This window comes from Apodemus sylvaticus, chromosome 4 (genome assembly GCF_947179515.1).
Source record: "Apodemus sylvaticus chromosome 4, mApoSyl1.1, whole genome shotgun sequence".
In the NCBI taxonomy this organism is placed as follows: Eukaryota; Metazoa; Chordata; class Mammalia; order Rodentia; family Muridae; genus Apodemus; species Apodemus sylvaticus.
This window is the reverse complement of record NC_067475.1, coordinates 136,616,080-136,642,530: the sequence shown is the minus strand read 5'-3', so window position 1 is coordinate 136,642,530 and position 26,451 is coordinate 136,616,080. Positions and strand designations below refer to the sequence as shown.

Below are 26,451 nucleotides of genomic sequence, written 5' to 3'. Positions count from 1 at the left end.
GCCTTTTGTTTATGCTTTTTCTGGTTTGTTTTTTGTTTTTGCTTTTGTTTTGTATCCTGTTGTACTGCAGACTTTCCCACCCTACTTGAAGTCAGAAAATATATGGAATACTGGCACTGTGCACACCTCCAGCTTTAGTCTGCTGTGGACACAGCACACAACAACTGGAAACCAGTTTGCTGTTGTTCTCTTGTGGCCCACCTTTGCTGCGCATATCCCATCTCCGGGTTGCAGACGAGCCAGTAGACTGAAGATTGCTCCATTGCTTGTTTTAGCATCCTGTTAAAGCCCAAAGCTGTGGCATTAGCACCTGGGGCCTGGGTCGTTTCCTGACTGGTGACCTGACTGAGTGAAAGTATTAGGAATAGTTATTAGCAACATGGGTTGTAATTTGTGCCATTTCAAATCCCATGATGGAAAAAAAACCCAACGATTTTCTTCCTCTAAATTTCCATTTTTCAGTTGTGGTTAATAGTGCCTGCTTCTCAAGGCTATGGTAAAGGTTAAGGAAATGGTAGGTGTGACTGTCCTAGTACATCAGGTTCCCTAATGGGAGTCCAGTTCCCAGGGGAGTCTGCATCTGAGCAGCTCCAACTGTGCCCAGCAAAGGGCACGGCACGCAGCGAGGCTGAACCAATGTCTGATGCATCTTACCTCAGTCTCCCAAGAAACCCTGGCTCCTGCAGGCTGCAGGGCATCTATTCAGTCCCATGCCTTGTTTCCTGTCATCACTACATGATGGCAGCTGGTCCCTCAGTCAGTCAGCTGTGAGAGGAATGTCCGACACACGCTACCACTTTCTCTCACTCTTTAGCCTCAGCCATACCACCCAAAGTCACACAATGCATTTTCTGCCTCCTCATGGGTTCCAGGATAAAATACATCCACATGTTATTCATTGTTGGCAAAAACAAAATAAACACAAACAAGCAAACAAACAAAAAACCCAAACCAAAATAAAAACAACCTCAAGCAAAGTTAAAAGCTTTCGGCTCACAAGCCAAACGTGGCGTTGACACTGTCTCCTCATGGGACACTTCACCTGCCTTGCTGTGCCATTTTAACCCTTCTGTTACCCCCAGCCTCATCCAAGGCTTGAGATATGTTGTGAATGGAACATTAAGTGTTTGAGATGAGTATGACTGCATTGAGAATCCAGGGTGGCAATGAAGAGTAAGGAACAAGCCTGTATGAGGCACAGCTTCCTCCGTGGTGGTAGACCAGTTGTATCAACCTACCAGCCAAAACTGCCGAATTGAGGAAATAAAAGGAAGAGCCCATAATCGGGCAAAGGAACTGGTCATGGACTCGAGGAATCTGAACTCACTGGACTATAAGCTAGCCCCTCTTTGGTCCCAACTGAAATTCTTTGTTTCTTAAAGGTCAAGAGTGAGGACTGAGGAAAACCCAAAGAGACAAATGAGTTATACCATGCAAAGATCTGACAGGGAGAGGGTAAGATGGGAACAAGAGCAAAAAGAAGAGGATAAAGTCACTGAATTATTGAGAACAGGCTTCTGAGACTACTTAAAGGTCAGAAGCTCAGGGGAAAACAAGACATGGTTGGTCTTAACTTCAGAAAGACAAATCAGAACTCCTGGGCATCCAGAATAACCCGGGGGTGCATCTGAAGGGATACCTGGAACTGGGGCAGCACACACTTGCGTCCAGAAAAGCACTCTATCTGTGCTGGAGGGACCCCTGGACCAGGCTCTCCCAGACATCAAGAGCTACCTCTCTCAGTATCAAGACGGCAAGAAAATAATCCATGAGCAATTTGATATGCTTCATTGATTGTGTGGATGGGTGGCAGTAATGGTGGCTTGGCAGTGAGCAGTCTGAGTGCACAGGCCTTCTCCAGATATGAGACACAGAAATCCCTCCCCTCACACACATACTTAGGGGATTGTCAATTCAACAGAGGATCTCACACATTACCCAACAGGGTGGATGTGACAAACCTCTTAAGAACTGAGAAAGTGTACTAATCTGAGACTTTGCAGATGGTCTTTTGGTTCCATGGGCTCAACATTCATCTATTAGAATAGTCAGGTTGAAATTTATGAGCACTAAACAATGTTGCAAAAGAGTCAGCCTTCAAAACACAAAAGCTTGGTAATGACTGCATTCGGTCTACGACAGTGGTGGTGGTGATGATGATTATACTGATGGTGATGGTGGTGATTGTGATGATTATAGTTTCCATTAATTGAATAGCAACTGTATTTATCTTGTAATATTCTTATAATTATCATTAATTACATTATATATTATTATCCTATACTCTATTATATAAAGTTCCCACCTTAACTTTAGAAGTAGTTATAAGTCTTTGCTTGTGTTTTTTTCAGATGAAGCAAAGAGTTTTAGGAAGGTTAAGGAACTTATCTTTAATCACAAGCACAGAGCTGGCAACAAAGCCCAGCAGCAGAATAACTAGCTAGCTGTCCCCAGAGGACAGACAGATCTACAGAACCAACAGACTAACACCAAGTCATTCCAGACTCGAGGTAAACAGCATTCTTTACATTAAAACAGCAACTGTTTTAATTTTAATATAAAACTGTTATAATTTTAAAAGTTATAATTAAACACTTCTTGTCAAGGGGGGAAAGTGTGTGGTGAGGTCCAATATGGGATCTGTCCTTAGGAACTGCTATTAATCAGATTCTCTGTGTTATTAGCTTAATGCACTAACACCTGGGAAGACCAAAGCACATTGGCGTGTGTGTGTGTGTGTGTGTGTGTGTGTGTATACATGTATGTAAATACCTATAATTATATTTAAAGTCCCTTAGCTTTGCATTTCATAGATAGGGGTCTGGGACAATAAACGCCCTAAACTTATAAAGTGGTCAATTGTCATGAAATAACTGGCAACAGAGCTCTGGCACAGTGCCTTCCTCCCTGTAGGATGTTAGCCTCCACTTGGGTTTTGTATAAAGCATTTGCCCCCAGGCTTGTCTTCCTTGTCTTCTGTTTAACTGTGGTTAGGAAAGTGAACAAGTCTAAGGCAGGGAGTGGGGACCTGGAAATAAGTACTGTTGGTGGTCATGTGACCAGAGGAGATGAATGAGCAGCTAAATCTGAGTGCAGAGCAGAGATATACAACAGGATCGGGGGCAGAAGTGAAGGCAGAACTTGGCAATGTTCCCTCCCTACAGAAGCTGCCTGGCTTCTGTAAAATTATAAACAACACTATTGCTCCTAGAACCAGTAGGAGCACTGTATATTTCCTCCCTTCACCCCACCCACAATCTTCACTGGCACCCAAAAGCAACCAAGTACCAGTAAACAAAAAGAATGCCGACCTCAGATTTTCTCTCCACAGAGACACTACACTTGCTTATTAATCTGAAGCCTGCAGAGCTATTAATGTGCATTGTTAAAATGCAATCCTAACATGGTTACATAAGTTTCTCGAGGCAATATCGCTGAGGTTGCATTTAAACTCAAGCAATCAGAACATTGCCAAGCCGGGCCAGCGAGGGACTTTAATAGTATTAATTAGAGACACATCAACAGCAAGGAGACCTGGTGCCTGGCTTTTCAGGCCATAATTCCACTGAGTCTTTCTGTTTAGATGAATCCCATGGTTCTTTATGTTCTGAGGTTTGGAGCTGTATCCTTTTTATCCAGACCGTACACTTTCCTCATTGAGTTCAAGTTTTTTTAGGAAAAAAAAACCCATTTTTAATGTAATATTCTATTGCTGTATACCAATTGTACATAATAGGTATCGTTGTAGCCTTCCGACACATGGACATGATATATTTTGGTCATAGCCACCTGACTACCCTCTCTGTCCCCCTCCCATTCCTTCTGAACTCCTCTTTTCCCTACTATGCTTCCTTATTCTACTTTCATGTTTTGGTGTTGTTTGCGACCAACGAGTGAGTTTCCCAGGGTTACTAAGGGAGAGTGGATGAGGTCCTTATAGGTGCTTTCCAAGCAGTGACGACATCACTGAAAGTGTCCTCTCCTCCCCCAACAGAGTGTTGCAATATTTTATGCTTAACAACTGGTTTGGGGGAGATTTAATGAATGGAAAAGAACAGAAATGCCAAGAACAGAGAATGACTTTAAAAATCCCTCCCTATTCTAGCACCCAGATAGGGATGCTGTTAATATTTTATGTTTTTACCAACTCTGCTGCTGTTGTTGCTCTGGTGGGATTTTACAATTACGTGTTTAGCTCTTCTTGAATACGTTCATTGCACTTGCTATTGTGTTAAGTAAGAATTTTCACACAAGCATACATTGTGGTTGAATTCGCTCCCTCCTCGCCCTCGGGTAGGCTCCTGAGTCCCCCTCCCACTAGGCTTTGTGTTCCTAGACAGTTTCCCTCTAATTTTCATGTCATGATTTAAAGTGTTTATACAAAATCAAGGGACCACACACACAACTCTTCTCTCCCTCCCTCCCATCCCCTCGCTCCATGTTTTAAAAACAGTTAGTTCTCTCCAAATTTCTCCCATACCTTTGTCTTCTGCTTGGCATGTTGTGAGCACATTTTTCATGTTGTTCTATACTATCAGCATGGTCTTATTCCAAAAAAATGTTGTATTCCATAGAAACTGTACACTAGAAATTATTTCCTTTGTAAAAATTTTGAATAAAAGGCAAACCAATGAAGTTATAACCCATTAAGTATTTCCTTTTTAAGCTTGTAGAGCTCTGGTTCGAACCGAGAGCTTGTGGCATGCCAGGCCTTGGCCACTGTGTTAAATTCCAGCCCAAAGCATTTCTTTCGGGTAACACAATGTAGCAGACTTGTGCATCTACAAGTCACCTGAGCTGATGTTGGGTTGGCACACAGAGCTGGTGCCATCAGCTTTGTCACTAAGCACAAGCAAAGATGCTGGCTGCTGTGGAGCAAGGCAGGGACTCTGAAAGGCAGGAGGGATCAGAAGCCCTCTCTGTCAAGCAGTGGACGTTCTTGTTCATCTTGTGATCATGGAGAAGCAGGATATCAACTCTGCTAGGAGCTGGAGAAGTCCTAAGTGCTAACAAGAGAATGAATAAGCAATTTCTGCTCAGACGTGAGGGTGATATTGGATCAGCCTGCACAACTGGGCTCACCAGCTGGCTTCAAACTGTCCTCCTCTTGGTGAAAAGCCTTACAATTTACCTACCACTGGTCAGCCTCTTTCCCATTACCTTCCCAGCATACTTTGCAGCATCTTCTGTAAATGGTACCATTAGCATGGTATGGAAGCCCTGACTTCTTGATGGTCAGGCTGCCTTTGAGGCCATTTACTTTGCCCTGTGGGTGATGGATCTCAGGCAAATGTGCTGGACAATTAGTGCAACTGAATTGGAAATAAATTTTCCTTTTCATTGCCGGACATTTGATAAAATCCAGCTGAAGAACTGATGCCTGTAGTAGCCCAGCAAGCACCATGGGGCAGACGCAGAAGCAGGGAATGAGCTGAGTCCTGGCTCCTTCAGCCCAGCTCAAATTACCCAACCGACAAAAGAGCTTGATAAGGTGCCCTGGCAGGCTGTGTAAGTACCACGTGGTCAGAGGCAGGGGACCTGCTGTGCAGGGAACACACTTGGAGGACTTCTGGCTGAGAGGGAGGTGTGGGGAGGTTTGAGGTTTAGCTAGTTCTCTGACTCTGAGCAAACAAGAGAAGGCTCACAGAAAGGGTGAGGAATCTGTGCCCTGCCAATGCCAGAGGACATCCGTCAGAGCATGAGTCCTGCTGGCCTTTTCTTACTTAAGAAAATGCACAGTGAGTGAGTTTCCTCCTCTCAGCTAAATGCCGAAACAGCAGAGCACACATTGGACACTCCCTGAAGAGATTTCTTTTCTGTCCGTATCGTGGGCTCTGTATGATCAGATTATTAAGGAAAACCTGAAAAGCCTGGGTTTGATGCTTATTTTCCTTTGTCATTGACTCAGAAGCCAGCGATGTAGTTCAGACATCTGTATCAGTGCACATAAACTACATAAAACAATGGGTTTCATTAGGGAAATTTACAGCAGTTTAAGATTGACAATCAGGGCTAAGCTTTCTGAGTTTTGCTCAGTTTTGACAAGAATGTTTTTCCTTAGTAACATGCTTTGAAGGTAGCAGAATTGATGACTCCATTTCTCAAGAACAACCCCTAGATTAGCCCACATTTCCCATTTAACTAGATTCTGGGCAGTAGAACAGAAACAAGAGGGATCCACGGGCTCACAAGAGGATAGGCTGCCTGCCCTCCCTGCCTTCTTTCTGACCCTCTGCAATTCACGCTGATGAACACGGGATCTGCAGATATTGTGGAAAACAGGTACCAGGGCTTCTTCAGAGGTACAGAGAGGGAGAAAGCTTTTAAGGACTTGTATGTACCTCTGATTTCTGTTGAGCTCCCCAACCAGCCTGCAGGGGGTAAGACTAGATTCAAAAGAGGCAAAGACAAAAATGGAGCCAACCTAAGACCCTCTGTTAGGCATTAATTACACATGCGAGCATATACATGCTAAGAGCAGGAATGGAGTTTACACCATGTGTTCTACACTGATGCATCAAACAGATCCAGAGAAAACAAAGTGGCTTCAGTTCCTGTGAAGAGCTTCTTTTATTTAAGATTCCACTGCCGAAGCCCTTCCAGCTATTCATATGCAGATGTAACCAGAGAGGTTTATACCGGCTCAAAAAAATTCGTGATCAATCTAACATCAAAAGATCCCATTTTGTTTTGTTTTCAGAAGCAAGACAGCTGTAGTGCTCCTAAGGCTCCCTAGCTTTCTTGCTGCTGGGAATAACATTTCCTCTCAGGAACCTTGAGCAAAGGAGGCACTGCTATGTTCTAGCGGAAAGGGTGCCCTGCAGTTCAGGATGAAAATGACAGAATGGAGTGAGGAAAGCTCTCCACAAAAAGGGAACGTGCAAACAGCCTCTCTGACAGATGGAGCAGGAGCTCCGGTAGCCACCATGCTTGCTTGCAGCATAGGAACCCTGGGCCAGCCAAGAGGAACACAGAAAGACTTGGTAGCTCAAGCTAAGGAGGATACAAGTCATCCAGGTGTTCGAACTCCCTCCCAGGGGGCGTGTCTTAGGCTTGGCCACACCCCTTTATCTCTAATAGGTTACTTTGGGAAAGTCATACATGGCATTAACTCTTACTTCTCTCCTCACTGTGGGGTGTATAAATCTCAGTGTGGGTGGGAAAACAGATGTCGTCAGCTGTCTGGAGACCCTGTTAAGTCTCAGAACGGTGGGGTGGGCACCTTCACTATTTAAGGCATAGAGGGCAAGCCCAGGAATTAACTGCCAGTGGAAACGAACCCCAGCCACGAATAGAGGAGCTGCAGGCCATTTGCAATGAGAAATATGCCTGGGAAAAGAAGCCACTTTATTTTTCTAGTCCAATTTATCTTTAGGCCAATTATGAGTAAAATATAGATATATTTGTGTACAGACTAGGAAAGAGGATAACACATTCTTCATTTTTATTTGCATCGTGTGTTTCAAGGGAACCCTGAACCTGCTCTATTCCATAATTCAGAACTCAGCTTCTTCCAAGGAGTCATGGGGGTTGGAAGGGACAGGAAAGGGGCAGGAGGTGATACAGGACTTTGGCCAAGTCAGATCTTTTCCCTTGCATTCATTGACTTTTGTTTTTAACTTCAAGAAATCTTTTGTTAAAAATCCCTGTGGATGTTAGTAAATGTGATGTAACTACTAAAGGTATTCAGATGCAGCAGGATGCAGGACTGCTCAGTTTTCTTGGTGGCTCATGGGGAGGCAGTGGCAGAAACTGGCTTTGTAGGCAGGCATGCTCCATATTCTCTTGGGAGAGGAAGGGACAGGGTCTCACGCAGCCCAAGCTTGCCTTAAACTCGGTATATAGTCAACGATGACCATAAACTCCCCATTCTCTTGCCTCAACCCCAGAATTTTGGGATTATAGGTGTTCACCACCACATCTCATGCGAACTGGTAAGTTTTAGCTACTGACTTGACACACCCTAGAATTGCTTGGAATCATTCTAGAATCAGCTAGAATAAGGAGACTGAAGGAAAGTCCATCCTAGATCAGTGTGTTCTGTGAGTATGTCTGTGTGGAACTGTCCCCATTGCTAGCTGATGTAGAAACACCCACCCTGCTGAGGCTGGCATCATTCCCTAGGCTAGGCAGGCAACTATGTAATAGTAAAGTTAGCAAGCAAGCAGTCAGGCACGCCAGTATGGAAGCATTCATTTTTGTCTGTTTTCACCTGTGGATACAGTGTGATGGTTTCAAGTCCTGTCTTGACTTATCAAAAATGGCAGATTACAAGTTGGAATTGTGAACCAAATAATCCTTTCCTCCCTGATGCTGCTTTTCATCAAGGACAGAAGTGAAATTAGAACACATCATTTTTACGATGCAGGGAACAGAAGGTCACACATCTTGGCAAGCATTCCACCAACTGAGCTGTACCACAGTCCTCATGTTCTTGTGTGACTCTTCTATAGATGCTCAACCCTTCTGAGAATGTTTTCCCCCTTTTGAAAAATCATCATAATAACAATAGTAGTGACATCTCCCTTGTGGTCAAACACATAGGAGCTCAACCTGATTAGACACACAGGAGCTCTACCAGAATAATGCCCATGGTTTTCTTCTCCTTCCCACTCCCATCAGAAAGTGACTCCATTGGACATGGGTATAGGTGAGGCTTAAAGTTTGCCTTGTTTAACTTTATAATCTTGCTGACAGTGCTTAGAAAGTGACCTCACAGACCACATGAAGCTTAAGAAGAAGGAAGACCAAAGTGTGGATACTTCGGTCCTTCTTAGAAGGGGGACCAAAATACCCATGGTAGGAGATACAGAGACAAAATGTGGAACAGAGACTAAAGGAAAGTCCATCCAGAGACTGCCCTGCTGGGGAATCCATCCCATCTACAGTTACCAAACCTAGACACTGTTGTGGATGTCAACAAGTGCTTGCTGACAGGAGCCTGGTATAGCTGTTTCCTGAGAGGTGTGGCCAGTGCCTGACAAAAACAGAGGTGGATGCTCTCAGTCAACCATTGAACTGAGAATAGTGTCCCCAATGGAGGTGCTAGAGGAAGGACCCAAGGAGCTGAAGGGGTTTGTAGCCCCATTGGAGGAACAACAATATGAACCAACCAGTATCCCCAGAGCTCCCAGGGACTTAATCACCAACCAAAGAGTAAACATGGAGGGACCCATGGTTCCAGCTGCATATGTAGCAGAGGATGGCCTTGTCGGACATCAATGAGAGGAGAGGCTCTTGGTCCTGTGAAGGCTCATTGCCCCAGGGTAGGGGAATGCCAGGTCAGGGAAGTGGGAGTGGGTAGGTTAGTGAGCAGGGGAAGGGGGATGATGAGATTGTGTGTTTTCAGAGGGGAAACAAGGGAAGGTGATAATATTTGAAAAGTAAATAAAGAAAATATCTAATATAAATAAAAGATAGTGACCGATGCAGAATGTTCACATCTAACATGGGACCCTTGTTCCTTTTCCCTCGACTCCTTCCCTAGCACCTAGCCTACCCACGAATCTCTAAACCTTTATCAAAAAGAAGAAAAAGGAAAAGGAGGAGGAGGAAGGGGAAAAAGGAGAGGAGGAAGAGGAAAGAAAAAAAAGTTATTGGATTTCTTATGATTGGCTAGAAGATAGTTCAAACCTAGTTTTTACTATGTCAGAGGCAGACTTTTAAAAATATTTTATTTTTAATTTTGTGTGTGTGTCTGTGTGTCTGTGTGCACATGTGAGTGCAAGGACCCACAGAATCCCAGAAGAGGGTGCTGGAGTCTCTGGAGCTGGAGTGACAAGGAGCTGTGAGCTGCCCGGTGTGGGCTCCAAAAACTGAGTTCAGGAGACATTTCTGAGACAAATGCTGAGACAGTTCTCCAGTCCCTGAGCAGAAGCAGATTTCAAAATAAGAAAGGACATAAGAACCACCCATGGTTACAAATCTTTGACAGGATGGGCCTGATGTAATTGCTTTAGTGATGGAGCTCAGGGTCTCTGGAAACCCCACAAAATGATTCTAAGTGTCACTTTCTTTGTAAGCAAGCTCCTCTCCTGTGACACCTGGTTGAAGCTAATTGGATTCATGTTTTCAGAAAGGTCATCTGAGTTTTTTGCTAATGACTCATTATGAATTAGGCCTACTGTGTGTGTGTGTGTGTGTGTGTATATATAGTTGAGTTAAATGTAGCTCCATTAATAAACTTAATCAGAAAGGTGTTTGTATAGGCTTGGAGGGGGATATTTGCTGTATTTTGTTTTTACTTGGATATGAAATTTTTCTGTCATCAAATAACTCCCAGAAGACTCAGTATAAATTTAGCCTTTCCATGAACAAAAATCTGTACCAAAGCAAGTTAGAGGAACGGGACCATTGTTCTCTGTGTCTTCAGAAGTAGCCTTTATAATGCAAACTTCTTTCTTTTTCTTTTTTTTTATTCAATATATTCTTTATTTACATTCCAAATGATTTCCCCTTTCCTGGATCCCCCTCCCCGAAAGTCCCATAAGCCCTCTTCCCTCCCCCTGTTCCCCAATCTACCCCTTCCCGCTTCCCTGTCCTGGTATTCCCCTACATTGCTTCTTGAAACAATGAAAATCTGTGAGTAGGTCAGTCACTCAAAAAAGAAATTCTGTGTCATCCTGTCACAGACTTAAGAAATAAGCCTCAGTTCAGGGTTGGCTGTGAAATGTAAATAAATAAAATAACCAATAATTAAAAAAAAAGAAAGAAAAGAAATAAGCCTCCCTACCCCCACTGCTGGTGCTACTTGGGTCACTTGTGATAGAGTCTGCTGTCTGGTTGACTCACAGGAAGTAATCTCCTGGAGTGGTTCAAATGATTGTCTTTTTCCTTTTCATTAATAGATTCTTCTGGGATGCTTGTGGAATAGAAGCAGGCAAAACATGATCTTTTTGCTTATAGGAAGGTCATGGCTTAGAGTTCAAAGGTCAAGAGAGAAGCCATTGGCAGATGGAGTGCTTGAATCCTCACTTGTATCTTATGTCTTACCAGTAGATTCTAATAAATTTTAGGGTTCTGTATTAATCTATGAGTTTGGGTCACAAGAAAAGGTCTTTAATGTGAAATGCTGATAAAGCTACATATATATATATATATATATATATATATATATATATATATATATATACATACATACATTCTCATTATTTCATTGTTTCTACCTTTCAGTCATAGGGTCCAATTCTCCAAGTTCTTGAATCTTACCCACTTTATGTAAGCTACTCAGACTCCAACATCAGGATTTGAAAGTCCCTATATATTATTTTTAACCCAAGACTACCTTAGCAAATTTATACATGTTTCCTCAGTGAGTATGGTTACCATAGTAAACTATATTCTGGGAGATTTGTGACTCTAATGAGACTTAATGCATTTACTTTCTTAGTAAAATTAATAAATTTCCATGAAATTCATGCAAACTCATTTTATGCAAATTTTGCTTTGGTCACCCTTAGGAAGTAGAATGCTGGTAACTGCTACACATAATTTAGGTTAAACCTGAAGTCTTAGGGAGCAATGTGACATGAGGGACAGTTTCCAACAGGATGGTAGAGATTACCCAGTGCAGCCCCTACAAGCCAACAGCCTATAGAATCCATGGAAGACCAGCATGTTTCTACCCACGAGCCATGAATAACTCTGCCCAATTCTTTTTGCTACTCTCTCCAGTTTAATGAGTTGCACCCTCTAAAGGAAAGGGGAGATTGTTTGCATGATCACTGCACAAGCTAAGAGAAAGCATGGTTGGAATGCTTAAGGTCCTTGGTTCCAAGGCGGCCATTAACATGCACCCATACACATGAAGTAGAAAGTGAGAAGATAAAGAATGGGATGTGTGCTGAGTGCAGCAATACGAAATGTTCGTGAGTGTGCAAGAATGAGAGATCAATGCAGCCTCGTGACCAAGGCAATGCTTTATCTTGTGCGTGTGCACGTGCATGCTTCTGTGTGTGTCTCACTGGCCTAGAATTCACCAAGTAGGAAGCAGGCTATGCAGGCTTATCAGTGAGCCCCAGGCGTCCTCCTGTTCCTTTCTCCATTAGTTCTGGGTTTTGGATTCAGGCCCATGTGTTTGCGGGAGGCAATCTTCTCATCCTGATGATGCCATCTCTCCTGTTTGAAATGAGAAGCACAATGGGACCAGCAAGGAGGGAACCCAGAAGCCACCACCATTAACCCTCTTGAGCTAATGGATACAGCTCAGGCTAGAGATGTTCTGCTCTGGGGAAGATCACAGGAGCAAGCCCAAGGGGCTGGAAGGAGCAATGTCTAGAGGAGTAGACTGTCAGTCCTCAGAACTCGTTTACCAGTGGGTGTTCTGATTCTGGAGACGGACTAAGAGCTTGGGCAAAGCTTGACTGAACAGGTCAGCAGGGGCCTCAGCCTGAGAAGAAGGGTCAGCCCTGGGAGGACGCTGAAGGAATGGAGCGACATTTTCAGAGCACAGCCATTGTCATCCATAAAAGAAAGTGGCTCAGCAAATGCTGAGGTGATCGGCAGTGCCAGCTGTGGAAATTTTCAGATGTGGTGGGCACAGAGGTAATTCTAGAGCAGGGTGGGGATTCAATTTACTGAGTGGTGGGCAGTGGCCATACCAGCCCTCTCAATACTGCCTGTTCTCCCAGAGCTCTGCAGGAACGGCTGCTGACGCACGGACTGGACAGGTGCTCCTTTAAGCACGCTAGCTTTTGACTACGAATTCATTCCTTTTCTTCAATAACAAGAGTACAATAGTTCAAATTTCCTGACTCACTTTATTTAAACTTCTTTACAAACAGGAAGTCTTTCTTAGATTATACCACCATAAATTATTTAATGCAATCAGGTTTGTAACTGGCCTCCTAGATACGACAGGGAAGCATAATGGAAGGACATTTCCTAACTCTGAATCTCAGGGCAGGGCTGTCACATACTGCCGTGGTCCGAGGGCTGGGCGTGAAATCCTCGCCACCCCCTACCTTTTGGTGCACTGTAAAGTAGGAAAGGTAGGAGTATCCTGGAATGGGTAGAGAGATTAAATAATATTTAAAACACCCTCAGGACAGGAAATAACATGCAGTAAATGGTATATAAATGCATGTATTGGCCTTTTATTACAAGTGGGTTAGTTCTGCTGTGGGTGTCACCATGCCTCAGAGTCTCAGGGCTCATCCCTTGTCTTAGTCAGGGTTTCTATTCCTGCACAACCATCATGACCAAGAAGCAATTGGGAGGAAAGGGTTTATTCCACTTCCACTTCCACACAGCTGTTCATCACCAAAAGAAGTCAGGGCTGGAACTCAAGCAGGTCAGGAAGCAGGAGCTGATGCAGAGGCCATGGAGGGATGTTTCTTATTGGCTTGCTTCCCCTACCTTGATTACTCTGCTCTCTTATAGAACCCAAGAGCACCAGCCCAGGGATGGTACCACACACAAGGGGCCCTCCCCCCGTTGATCATGAATTGAGAAAATGTCTCACAGTTGGATCTCATGGAGGCACTTCTCCAACTGAAACCCCTTTCTCTGTGATAACTTCAGCCTGTGTCAAGTTGACACACAAAACCAGCCAATATAACCTATATGGTTCCACTTGAAGGAATGAGGAAACGTGGTAAATTAGGTCTTTCCACTAAAGGATTGGAGATACTTAGCTGGTCTCAAATCCCCTCCATAGCCCTACAATGAAGGTTTAACTTGCCTCCCAAAATAATATGCATTCTTTCCTCACACCAAAATTAGAATAGTTTGCAACAGTTCTTAGGAGCCAGGCATACTGACGATTTCCACCGAAGACATCTTAACCTGTCTCCAGTGCCCACCCTTGATGCTGAGGCTGGGAGCACTGATTCCCAGCAGGCTTCCAGCAACGCAGCTGTTTTAGGGCCTGTGGACAACTCTTGTGAAGACAGATGATCAGAAATACTGTCAGAAACCATCCTCAAACCCCAGGTCCTCTCCTGGGAGCACACTAAACACACTAGGAAGGCCAACTCAAGGCTCAGGCTAGGGAAAGGAGACACCCCACAGCTCAGGGCTCTGGGTGCTCAGGTCAGGGCTCTTGGGGTCCCTTGGCTAGCCTCTTGGGCAGTCTATGCTGCAAGTATCATGACAGACCACAGGCAGGGGATACATGTCTCTGATGGCTTTGGGACACAAGTGGCTAGGTCATCTTTATGGTGAAGGAGCTAGTATACACTCAGTGAAAGGAACAGGGGTCTTCAGATGGCTTTTCCATGACAAATGAGGTAAGCTGTTTCAGTTCCATCAAAATAACTACCCAGGAGTGAGGACAAATGAGGCAGAAGCATGAGTGCTTCTCTTTGGTATTTAAACTTGTTCAGCAAGTGGGGTAGGGCAGCAAGGTGACACCAGACAGGGACATCGTAGGAGATTAGGGGCTTGATGGCAGACATGGTCTGCAGGGCCTGATGAGACGTTAGTAGCTCTTTTTAATTATAAATGTGTGTGTGTGTGTGTATTACATGTTTGTGTATGTATGTGTCTCTGTGTGTACATGTGTGCACATGTGCAGGTGCACACATGCCGTGGCATATGTGTATGGGTCAAAGGACATCGCGTAAGAGTTAGGCCTCTCCTTCTATCACAGGAGTCTGGGAAGCAAGCTCAGGTGGTCAGGCTAGGTGGCAGGCACTGTTTACCACTGAGCCACCACGCTGGCTGCAGTTTGTGTCCTTCTTGGGATGGTGGAAACATCAGTCTGTAATTCAAGCCATGCTAGGGCCCACAGGGAAAAGTCTGTGTTGTTCAGAAATGTCCTGACACCAAGGTTGTTAATCCAAACTCTTTGAGACAGGAGATTAAAATTGTTTTTCTGAATGAGGAAAAGAAGTTGTTATTTTACAAAATTTCTAAGGTGTGAAATTTGTACCTTAAACGTTTCCAATTGTACAGGACTCTATTTCTCTAACTGCACACTGGACTAACAGACTCCATCAGTGGTGCACTGTGACTCACTGGCTCAGGTGCTGGGTAGGAAGCGGCATAGCATTCCATTGACTGCAGTGATAAAGGCTTCTGTGACTAGTGTTGTACAACAAGAATTCATTAATGACCCTCTAATTATACAAATGAGATAATTTTGTTGGACAAAACTGAGTGCGTGTTTTCTTCCATCAGGATCAGCCGGCACGAAGCTGAGATGGCGCCCTCTTCCACCATCCCTTTCATAAGTCACTTACTCATGCTCTTCAAGAATGAGATCATTTGGTCAAAAGAATACTTTGATGAGGAGTACATAACAATTGTGTTGAATGGCCATTTGTGTGGTGGGTATGCATGTCCTAATCACAAGGCCTCACAGAAGCACAAGCATGGTTAGCGGCAGGCCATGTGCCAAATGAATGACTGAAATCGGAGATGACAGAACCGTGGAGTCTGTTTTTGAGGAAAGAGAAGGAAGCGATGGAGCATTCTGAAAAGCAGGTTTGCAAGAACTGCATTTCTGTCATAGCTCGTCTCCACAGTGTCAGAGTAAGAGACGCTTCCCAGTGGCCAGAGCCGGAGGCCAGTGCTAAGAAGGCAGGAAGGGATGTGACTGTTAAGTCAGATTGCTGAGACACCAAAGCAGACAGGACACGGTCAGGGCAGGAGAGGGCACAGGCATCCTGCTCCAAAGATGAAGAAGAAGGGAGAAAAGAATGGCTTCCAAATCTCCCAGGCACAAGAATGTAACCACTGGAGCATGGGGAGAGGAGCTGTGAGATTCTGCCCCGTGGACATGATGTGGTTACTGCAGGTGGGAGTTCACAACCAGCTGTGGCTACCTGCACAAGATTTATACAAGATCAAGCCAGCCAAATCCCGGTACAGAAAGGGTAGATCACCCCACATCCTGCCCCGTACGGAGACATTATTTGTTGGCAGTGGACACTTCCTAGAAGCGGGAAACTCATTCTCTTTCTGAGGCTGTTGCCTCTAGTGGGTTTCCTACGATCCAGTAGATGAACCCACACCAATGTACATATATATATATGTATATATGAAGAACTGATTGGACTTAGCAAGTTATTTAAGAAAATTGTGAATATGTTGTGGGAGACACAGTGGGATTTGGAGGGGGGGCATTTTAGATAGATAGGATAGTATTTCATTGTACACATGTGTAAAAATTTCCAAAATAAAGAAAAGATTTCAAAGAAAACTTAGTGTAGTCTCTCTAGTCTCTTGCCATTTTATCATGTTTTGAATTTTAAAGGAATAGTAACACAGATATTTGCAGCATTACTGTTTTCAAAGACACAGACACATCAGTGGTGGATGAGTTTACCAGTGGGTTCACTAGACTGAATCTGCAGCCGGGTTCAGGTTGGACGGCTGGGAAGTGAGGGGCCCAAGTCTTCACAGTCACCTGGGGATGAGGACAAATTGAGCCAGGGAGAGAGGCCCCAGGAGATGAGGGGCAGGAAAACTGTCTGTGCTGACATAATAAAAATTCCAAAGTCTACTTTATAAATCTTTAATATCTGGTTCCCAGTGCACTCTGGGAAGTTTTCCAAGGTTGGTGAGATTCTCCTTTGAAGAGTAGCAAACACGTGACAGGGAGTCACTGATGACTCTCAGAGAGGCCTGTCACTGTGTCCATTTTCCCAAAGGAATATCCCAGCTTGGTCAGTGGTTAGCTTACACATAAGACACTGGAAGGAAGGCTGAGATGAGAAGCACTGTTGGCCCAGAGAGATAGGTCAGCAGATAAAAGCAGTTACTGCCAGGGCTGATGGCTGGGTTCCAGCCTGCAGGGCCAAAAGGAAGGAGAGGGCAAACTACTGCCAGTTGCCCTTTGCCTTTTGACCTACACACACACACACACACACACACACACACACACACACACACACACGAGAACAGCATTGTAATTTTAGTAAGGCAGTTAGATACACGGGTAGGTAAATGGCCTAACTGGGAGCTGCAGACTAGAGTTCTACTATTTCCTGTGATGAGAGAAAGCTTGGTGAGTCCTATCTAACTACTTCCGTCCTTGCCTCGGGACGCACCTATTTTGGTGGAATTAAAAATCAACATAACTGAACTTCCTGGTCATTCTTTATGCAAAGCTTCATGTCCCACCTGACCTCTCTGAGACGACTGTCCCCAGGAAAGAGACCCCCACCTCCCAGCATCAGAAGGGGGTGAAAATGGGTTCTATAGAACATAATGTGTCAACCTCAGATTAGATCATGTCCTGACATTCTGTTTAACCAAGGCATCCAGAATTCTCACAGTGATTAAGTAAAGCTACTAACGAAAATTAGAAGCAATCAATTTCTAATCCTCCCCCCCACACACATTTTCCATATACTCCTCAAGGTGTTCTCTAAGAGACCCTGGGGGGTCTTTAAGTGCCGCTGCCTCTGCCTGCTCCCGCCATAGATTGCATCATTTCTGCGCTCAGTGTGTCAGCTCACACAGCTTGAATTATGCATGTCTTCTCTGTACATGTCAGCACCACTCTGCCCCATTACATTAAAGACGAAGGAAGGAAAACCATGGGTTATTAGAAAAGGATTTAACATCTAGACATCGCCACCATGAAAATCCACGTTCCTGTCCTTTTATTTTTAACTGCAAGTGACAAGTTTGTATGCATTCATATGTGACGTTGAGTCAGGGGCAGAACCTCAGGTTCTCTCAGTCTTGCCGACTGGAACTGTCTTGGGGGCTGCATTATGTAATCATCTGGACATTGGGGAAGAGGAGCTGGGACCAATGCTGACCAGCGCTGGGTCCTTGCTGTTCACCGAAGTCAGAGCTAGGCGAAGACACGAAAGTAAAAGACAGTCCTGACGGGCTTGTCTCTGTCCTGTCAGGAGCAAACAGCCCTGCTAGTAAAATGCATCACTGCTCATTTCAGCAAGAGGGAAGTTTTGTGGCCAGGCTCTCTCCTAAGGAACTTGAGCTCCCAGGAGGACTTGAGATGACCTGTAAACTATACTTTAATATCCTTCTATTAATCAGATCAGCAGCTAATCTGGACAGCTGTCAGGGAAATAACCATCAGGTGATGGGTAAAGCGAGGCCCAGTCCTGTGTTGACATATTGCCTGCCTTTGATCTCAGAGTCTCCTGAATACAGTAAGTCACAAACTGGGTCCTCTAGGGCTATACTCAGAACCTGTTTTCTTTGCCTTTCCTTCCTTCCTTCCTTCCTTCCTTCCTTCCTTCCTTCCTTCCTTCCTTCCTTCCTTCCTTCCTCTCTGATTAATATTATTTAAGATCTTAAAGTTGATTGTAGACATTTTAACAGCAGCAGCATAATTATGTTTCTTGACCAGTTGCTGTGTGGTGGCTATAGACTCATTTCCATCACGGCAATCCCTGGAGAGGGTGTGTATGTGGAGAAGGGCTGCCCTTCTGTGGAGAGGCAAGCTTGTGCCAAGTGGCCACTGCCCTCTGCTCTCCCCACTGCCTGCACCCCAGCCTGCGAGGCATCCACTTCTCTGACCCCAATAAAAATGATATTGCTTAGAATCATTATAGTTTAGCCTACCCCTCCCGCATCCAAGGAATCCTCTAGCTAATAGGTCTGTGAACCTTGCTATTAACTCCTCCCACCACTTGGTCCAGTGCCTGGCACTTTTGAAGGAAGCATGCATCACCTGGCATGCCTGTGGCTAGCCCTCTGGACTGAGGGACTTGTGCAGTCCTCTTAAAAATACCATAAGCTAGACATCTTCCTCAGATACAGCAGAGCAGCCTCTGACCCAGAGAGGCTGTGAGAGTGGCTGACATGTCTGTGCTACAGTCACCGTGTGCACACGGTATGGCAGACCGTCTGGCTCATGACGTCAGGCACTGACCTGGAACACCTGTCCAGAGAAGGTGTGAAGAACACTTGGGGACACACTGGTGGGAAGAAAGGGATGAAATCGTGACACAGCACTCACTAACAACAACCCCTGTAGGAGGCAGAGCTCTGCGGAATGCATCCGACTTGCCATCAGGGGCCCCAGATTCTATGCCTGGCTCTGACCAGAGGACACATGGCTTTCCAAGGAAGTGTCCCCCTGTGAGCCTCGGAACAGATGCCAAGGCAGATGGCGCGACTGTACTGCACAGACGACAACCTGAAGACGCAGAGAACCCAACAGCTTACTCCAAACTCCTCCACTCACGAGGGCAAAGCCATAGCAGAAAGTCGGGCTCAGTTCTCTAGCCTGATGCTTCAGGTCGACTCTAAAATGAAGGATTTGAGTTTTTTCTCCTGAGTTTGTCCTAGAGTCAGGTGCTCTGAACAGAATCAGTAGATGAAGCTGAAATTTGGGACACTAAGACACAATTTATGATGCGAGTTTGTAAGGCAAGACACTGTGCATTACTGTGGCTCCTCCCCTTGTCGAATCAAATCTTTAGGGTTAACTTTTGAGTCCCTGATATATGTGAGACTATTTGGGAAGACAATAAATACAGGGTCATCCTGTCTTCATCCCAGAAATTTTATGTTTAACCTAATGGAAAATGTGGCTTCTCGTTTATAACATTTGTTGATGATAAATAACTGCAGAAAAGATGGAATTGATTGGTCTATAGAAACAACTCTTTGTTTATGCCGATGCGTACACATGGTAAATAATCTGCCTTCTTTTAATGAAGCCACTTCTCATTGATCAGTCTTTTGTGAGGAAATTGCTAATGGGCTCACACTTACTGAGAGCTTAATCAGGGCATCACAGCTGCCGGGTGCTGAATTCTCCAAGTGTGACAGAGTCCCCTGCTCTAGGCTCTCCAGGCTGAAACGATGGAGGAGGATGGGGGTCCTCTCTTCTTCATGATCATGTACAGAATTCCAAGAAGGCACCAGAGAAACTATAGCTTCTGATCCCAAGAGACAGGGTCTGGTACTTTGGAACTCCCAGAAGCAAATGGGGTATGAATTATATATAAATTGAGCCACCATACTGATATGGCCAAGAAAGTACTGTCCAGATGGCGCTGGGTACAAAAGACAGTGACACACATTCCCTCGTCGTTTTACTATTTATGAGTCCAAGGCTTGAGTCAGCTGGTGGTAGGACAGGCTATCTGTTAGCACCACAAGGAAGCTGGGCCTTGCTCTTTCATTTTTATTTGATGCTGGCCTTGATCTCTCTGACACAATCCATTTTCACAGAGCCATTAGGACAGCACGGGGGGTTGCAGTCCTACTGAAAGGCTTGTGGCTGTTGGAGATACAGGGGGCAATTCTACTTTGTTTCTTCTTTTTCTTTAGAAAAATAGTTCTGATATGCTTTGCTTCCTGCTCAGGATTCTCTCACGGGTTTTAGACTAGGTAAAATGTGCGTTACCTTGTTTCTCGTGTGCTAGAAGTCCGCCCTTGGAGGTTGGAGGGGGGTGGGAAGGCAAGTGTTTCAATAGCTACCTTACACTTTTCACTTTTTCCATGTCATTCATTTTGTTTATTGGGAAGAACCTTTCTTTTCTGAAATGCCCTAAAGGCTGAGAGGAAGCTATGTAGTTAAGTGTTTGTGGGAAATGTATACCCATGAGGGCTTAGAAGACAGACCATGGTCAACTATTACTGTTTCCAGGTGGTAATTTTCTGTAAGTAGACCGGGAGGGCAAAAATAATTTTTAACCAATTTATAGGTCAACCAGTAATGACCTATAAAGAGGATATAGAATTTGGACCATAACATTCAGAAGTTATGGCTTTCAATATTCTTGGTCTAATAGCAGTGACTCTAGGAAAGTTCATTCACTACTCTAGGCGTCAAGGTTCTGGCTTGCTAAATTAGAGGGGCTGAGAGTACATGAGGCTGGCTAGCTTATCCAAAAACACACAGTCTAGGCCTTATTGAGCCTTTAATAGATTTTGCCTCAAATAAACCTTAGATGGGAGCAAGACACCAGTTTACAAACAAGAACCCTGAGTTCTTATGGCTCAAGACCAAAAAGGGCCACCGCAGGGAATCCAACCTAACTTCAGGCTTGGGTCTTTGAGGAGCCATTGGTGTGAATGTCTATGGTGATCTACTTTTTAGATACCATGACGCTGAGTATTTATGGATTCTGGTTTTTAGATTTCTAGTTCAGGACTACTTGAATATCAGTTTTAGTACTGGTCCCATATACTTTTTCCTTTTTCAGAATCATAATTGTTATGTTTCTTGATTCTGGGTCACAGAATGTAGTCTGAAAACAGCAGCAGGAACCTAGCAAGCTTTTTAGGCTTGCCTGAGGCTTCTGGGGCTGGAGGATTGCTGTGCTGACCTGATGTATTCATTCCCTAGCAACTGGCTGGAACTTGAATTTCCTTACATAGTACACCAAGAAACACACAGTCCCAACTGCCTTTGAGTTCCAGAACCAACTAGATCCAAGCATTCTGTCCATGCCTTGGTGCAATCCTCAAAGCTGTACCTCCTAATTCTTCATAAAAGAACAAATTCTGTACTCAACATTTGTCTTGTTATGTTCTTCAAGTCTCCCTGGAATCCAAAATCATCCTAGACACAAACTTTATAAACACACATACAGCCCAACATACGGCAAAGCTTGGGTTAACAGCAGATTCACTATTCAAACAGTTAAAGCTGTAAATTCCTTAGCAAAGGTGCTTTCCCATCTATTTTCATCTAGTCTCACTCCTGAAATACCAGTAATTTCAGGAAATAATTTGTGTTTACTTGAAACTAATTTCCAATCAAGACTCTTGTCTTCTCCAATGAAGGAAGAATATTTTGATGATAAAACTTATACTCATGCACACATAATATATAATTTATAACAGGTGTGTGTATATACATACATGCATATGCACATACATACGTGATTTCTTTCTTAGAATTGATTTTTATACAGCATTCACTAAGTAGAGATATATTGTGTTTATGGAAACTGTTTAGAATTTACGGTCATTAAGATTTTATTGCAATACATTTGTTTTCATTATTTTTCAGTTTGAAGCCTAAAACTTTTGGGGGATGTCAGGTGGAAAATAGACTCTGATTCCCATTAAATACAGTCATATTTAAACTGACTATGTGAATGTGTATGTATATATATGTATAAGTAAAAATATAAACATATATTGCCTGTTAGTTTAGGGTACTAGCTTTAGAATCCTCTGTGAGACTTACAATATGCATTCTGAACCGAAGTTACCAAGAAACTTTCACAAAGGGAGCAAGTAGAGTATTGCCCTTCAAAAAGAAAAACCTTTCCCATTTATAAAATTTACTGTTTCTCCACATCAGAATGGCAGAGCGTCATCTTCTACCCTTTTAAGAGCAGCACCCAGGGATGACGAGCCCACACCCTGCACATCGCTTCTGTTATTAATCTGCTTATATAAGCAAGACCGTGGGCTCCTTGCGGAAACACAAGGCGCGTGAATCGCCTGACAGATGAGCTGGCACACAGTGGCCACAGCACTGGTGGAGTGACAGCAGCCGAGTGGCAGGCGTAATGACACCATCAGCTCCTGCCCATCACCAAACTTCAATTATTTTATTTATCTTCTTTCGGTTTACTTTTGGCATCAGTCACTAGAAAAGCTACTTGGACTTATATGAAGATTGACAAACTTCCTTTGTGTTTTTTAAAGATACAGATTGAACATAAAGATTAGTATAAAGGGACATAGTTTGAATTTCATTATATACATAATTTCATCATATATATGGAATGAACAACATTGGGTTTCTGGAGAAAATGCATTTGACACATGCATACACTCACATACATGGTTAATGTTAGTCTCTGAATCTTAGGAATAACTGTCTTGGAGTTTTATAAAGAATAATTGGTGTTTTCCTTAATATTTTAGTTGGGGGAGGGAATATGTCATTGCCTCAGTGTGGGATTTCACAAAACTCAAACCCCCAAATCTCCCAAACAAGGGGAACTCTTCAAGGCCAGCAGCCAACTCCTAAAGTGACATATTTCAGTCTGTCACAGTTTGAAACAAGGTTTAACACGAATGTCTTAGCAGTGCTGGGTCCTCTGGATGGCACCAGCTCATGAGACAGCAGTAAAAGAACGTGCTCCCCACAATATCAATTTGTGGAAAAACAGCACGGGAAAATAAAGGAAAACTTCTTTGGGCTCTTCATCAAAAATATAAAAATGAGCAATTCCGTAGTTCTCCAAGTGACAACAGTTAGTTAAAACACAATATTTACACAGGAGAAAACTAAAAGAAAGATAATAAAGAAGTAAAAAAGTAAGAACTTATTTCTATGTGATAAAAATAAAAACTAACTTTGTTTTGATGGAGGTGTGTCTGTGTGTGCGCGCGCGCGCGCGCGCGCGCGCGTGCACACACGCACACGCACATGTACATGTGTATATGTGTATGTGTGCATGTATGCGTATGTGTATTGTGTGTATATGCGTGTGCATGTGTGTATATGTGTGTACATGTGTGTATATGCATGTACACATGTGTGTATTTCTCATGGTGATCTTACTCACCCTTTAGTAGTTTGTCTGTCAAGTAGGTCCACTCTTTAATCGGAATCACAGTCTATGGGAGGTCTAGAGTGCGTGTCTCAAGTAATTAATCTGGCATAATTTAAAAAAAAAAACAGTACTGCAAACTGGCACTCCATGTACCTTATTATGTAAACTGGCAGTCTGGCAGTGAGTAACAGAATGCAGGCCAGACCCTCACAGCCCCTACCCTGCTGTCCTCAGCAGGAGACAAGGTCAACGGGGCAGGAACCACTAGAAGTGTGGCAAGCCCTCCTGTGCCCACCCATATACCGTGAACTTCCATGGAAATGCTTTGCTCAGCAGGGGGTGGAGGGAGGGAGGTCTTCCAGATGTTCTAATATGCACGACTTAAGTCATTGATTTCTCATGGTTTTGTCAAACCGATGCACACATGCATGCACACTCCTTTAGAGTAATCACCATGGTGCAGAAACAACTACGTGGTGATGAACGCGTCCAAATTCATCAGTCTATCTCTAGGTCACTGGCTATTTTCTAATGTCCTCCTCAGCTCAGACATTTTAATTTCCACTTTGTTGACACGTGAGTTTTTGCCACCCTCAGAGGCAATGCCACATGCGTGTTAAATAGACAGGCAGCTCTCTTGTCTCCTTGATAATTAACAAAGATGTTAAGGGGCAATGCCAAGTCAGTGTCCTGGCTAGAGACCATCCACTCCCCGCTAAATCATTGTGCATGCTCTGTTAAGCCATTTTCATTGAACCTTATGGGCCAACATAAAATCCAACATCGAGGCTTCTCAAATGATGGGCAGCATTTCTGGCGATGAAAAGCCATCTATTTTCATTTCAGATCATCATCTTGACACTTGCTGCATGCAGACAAGCCAAGATAGGAAACTGGGCAAGATCTAAGTTTAAATTTCTCAAAATTCCACACCATCTATCTGCTCCCCCATCATACTTTCAGAATACACATTAATAGTAGTGTTTCTGACTTTTAGGATAATATGCTTCCAAAATCTACTTAAGTCTTTCCCCCCCTCAATCAAATTATGGTATTTTGACTCTTTGCATTGAGTTCTCACCGTTCCCTCCTCTTCTCTTGCTTTGTGCTTTCTTATTTATTCCCATATATAGTACACGTATGTTGGTATCATGCACAAGTCAGTGGGGCAGAGATGAGGGAAACTTTGATGCTCTCCAAATCTATATTGATAACAGTTCTAGTTAGACAGGCTAAAACAGTGGTCAGGAACAAGCTCTGAACCCAGAGGGCTACCAGGTCAAATCTACAGGCAACAGGGAACAGACGGAGTGCTCACTTACCTGCTTCTGATCAACAATTATTTCGAGGTCTTCATCGCTGCTTAGCTTTCCATAGCCTTGTTCTTTACTTTTCTTGTGAAAGAACAATTTTAAATATCATTTAGTTTCTTTTCATTAAAAAAAATCTTAATTCCTACTTAATAATTCTTTAAGACAAATCTCATCACCAGCCACAGTGCATCATTCCTGACATCAGTCTCTCATGGGCATAGCCACCATCTTATACCTATGCTTTTGCTTATCCCCTTGTGGCCAAAGTATGCCTTTGGTCCTTTCTCAATGTTATGTTTTATTCCATAGTTTCAGCAAAAATTCTCTAACACTGTGAGATAAACAAACTGTTCTATGAAGACTCTTAGTACATTTTTCTCAAGAACAGAAACTTCATTTAGACTTATACTACTCTTAAAATGTCAACTATCACACATTATATTTTAATGCTTTATGTATTTTTAAGAATAAGAGAACTATTATATAACTCAGATAATGAACTCTCAAACTTACAATAAATCACATAAATAGTAACATTGAAAATAAAAAGCAGTTTTTTAGCATAATGTAGTTTCAAAATTAGGTAGTTTATGAAGTTGGAAGCGTATAGGCCATATCTACAGGCACACTTTATTGCTATTTTATTGTCTCATTGTTGTGGCTGGTCCTAATGACTGCTCTCTACCCATCTTCCCTACAGCAAAATCTATGAATACAAACTCTAAGGTTGGAAAAGGAGTCCAACCATAACAATCATCTCACAGTTGTGTTACGAAATAATGGTAACATATTTAATGGTAACATTTTTTTCTCCCCGTGGGAATACCAGAAGTATAATAGAACTCCTTCAAACCAATAACAAATGGAGGTAAAAGCTATTATGCAGTTTCCTGTTGTCCAAAGTAAAAACCAAAAGCAAACAAATAAAAACAAAACAAAAGGATACCTTAGTATCCACATAAACTAGAATTAAGAGAATTAGATTTCTGAAATTTCTGTCTACCGTGTCATAGGAACCCTCATGCTGTCCCGCATATCAGTGGCCAAGACACAAGACTTCTGTAGGCTGAACAATATTGTCTTTTTTCCTCTCTATAATATTTCAAAATATGAATTCTGATACTTGTTCCTCCCCATAAATATACCTCTTATTTTGTGTCATTTACTGTAATGTAGGGATCAGAGACTTCAAGTACTGAAATGCATAAATAAAAAAAATTCCCAACTTTGTCTACAGAGTGATAAATTTCAACACTCGGGACAGAACAAATGGTCGCAGTGTTCCACTCGGTTATTATTGTCCTCATCTGAGGCTCCATTTCAAGATGGATGGAAAAGAAAATGAACATGCTTGGCTTGAGCCAAGCTGACTTCCTGCCTCTTGGCTTCTGGGTCCTCTCAGCCCAGTGTTTGTTATGAGACACCGTCTAGAGTCCCTCTGCCACACAACCCTCACAAACGCCTTTCCCAGTATTGATCTGTATACGTACCAAGTAGCTCATCTGCATGACCCGATTTCTGGACAAAAGGGCATTAAGTAGAGATGGAATGTGAGTCCTTCCATCCATTTCACTGTCAGACATCCCAGAGTTCTTTGCACCGGCGGCAGTGGCTTCATTGCCAGAACTTGCTGACCAGAGAACCACAGATCTTGCCCGGCAACAGTATTAATAATGCACAACAATAATTGAAGTATTCCTGAATCACTGCTCTGACTTTGTAAACATCCTGAAATTTTT

The 26,451-nt window shown here is 43.4% G+C and overlaps 1 protein-coding gene across 4 annotated transcripts in view; it reads right to left on the bottom strand.

Moving 5' to 3' along the window:
* Pex5l (peroxisomal biogenesis factor 5 like) overlaps window positions 1-26,451 on the bottom strand; it is a 197,266-nt gene that overhangs the window by 112,397 nt on the left and 58,418 nt on the right. Inside the window, exons 2-3 of one of the 4 annotated variants that reach the window (XM_052180645.1) lie at window positions 26,203-26,230; window positions 24,722-24,793 (exon numbers count right to left, since the gene is read on the bottom strand). The exons of 2 other annotated variants lie outside the window; for them this stretch is intronic. In XM_052180645.1, the coding sequence (XP_052036605.1) occupies window positions 24,722-24,793; window positions 26,203-26,220 (90 nt within the window). In that variant the 5' untranslated portion in view covers window positions 26,221-26,230. Of the gene's footprint in view, window positions 1-24,721; window positions 24,794-26,202; window positions 26,296-26,451 lie in introns of those variants that run through there. One more of the 4 variants, XM_052180644.1, reaches the window with a different exon arrangement.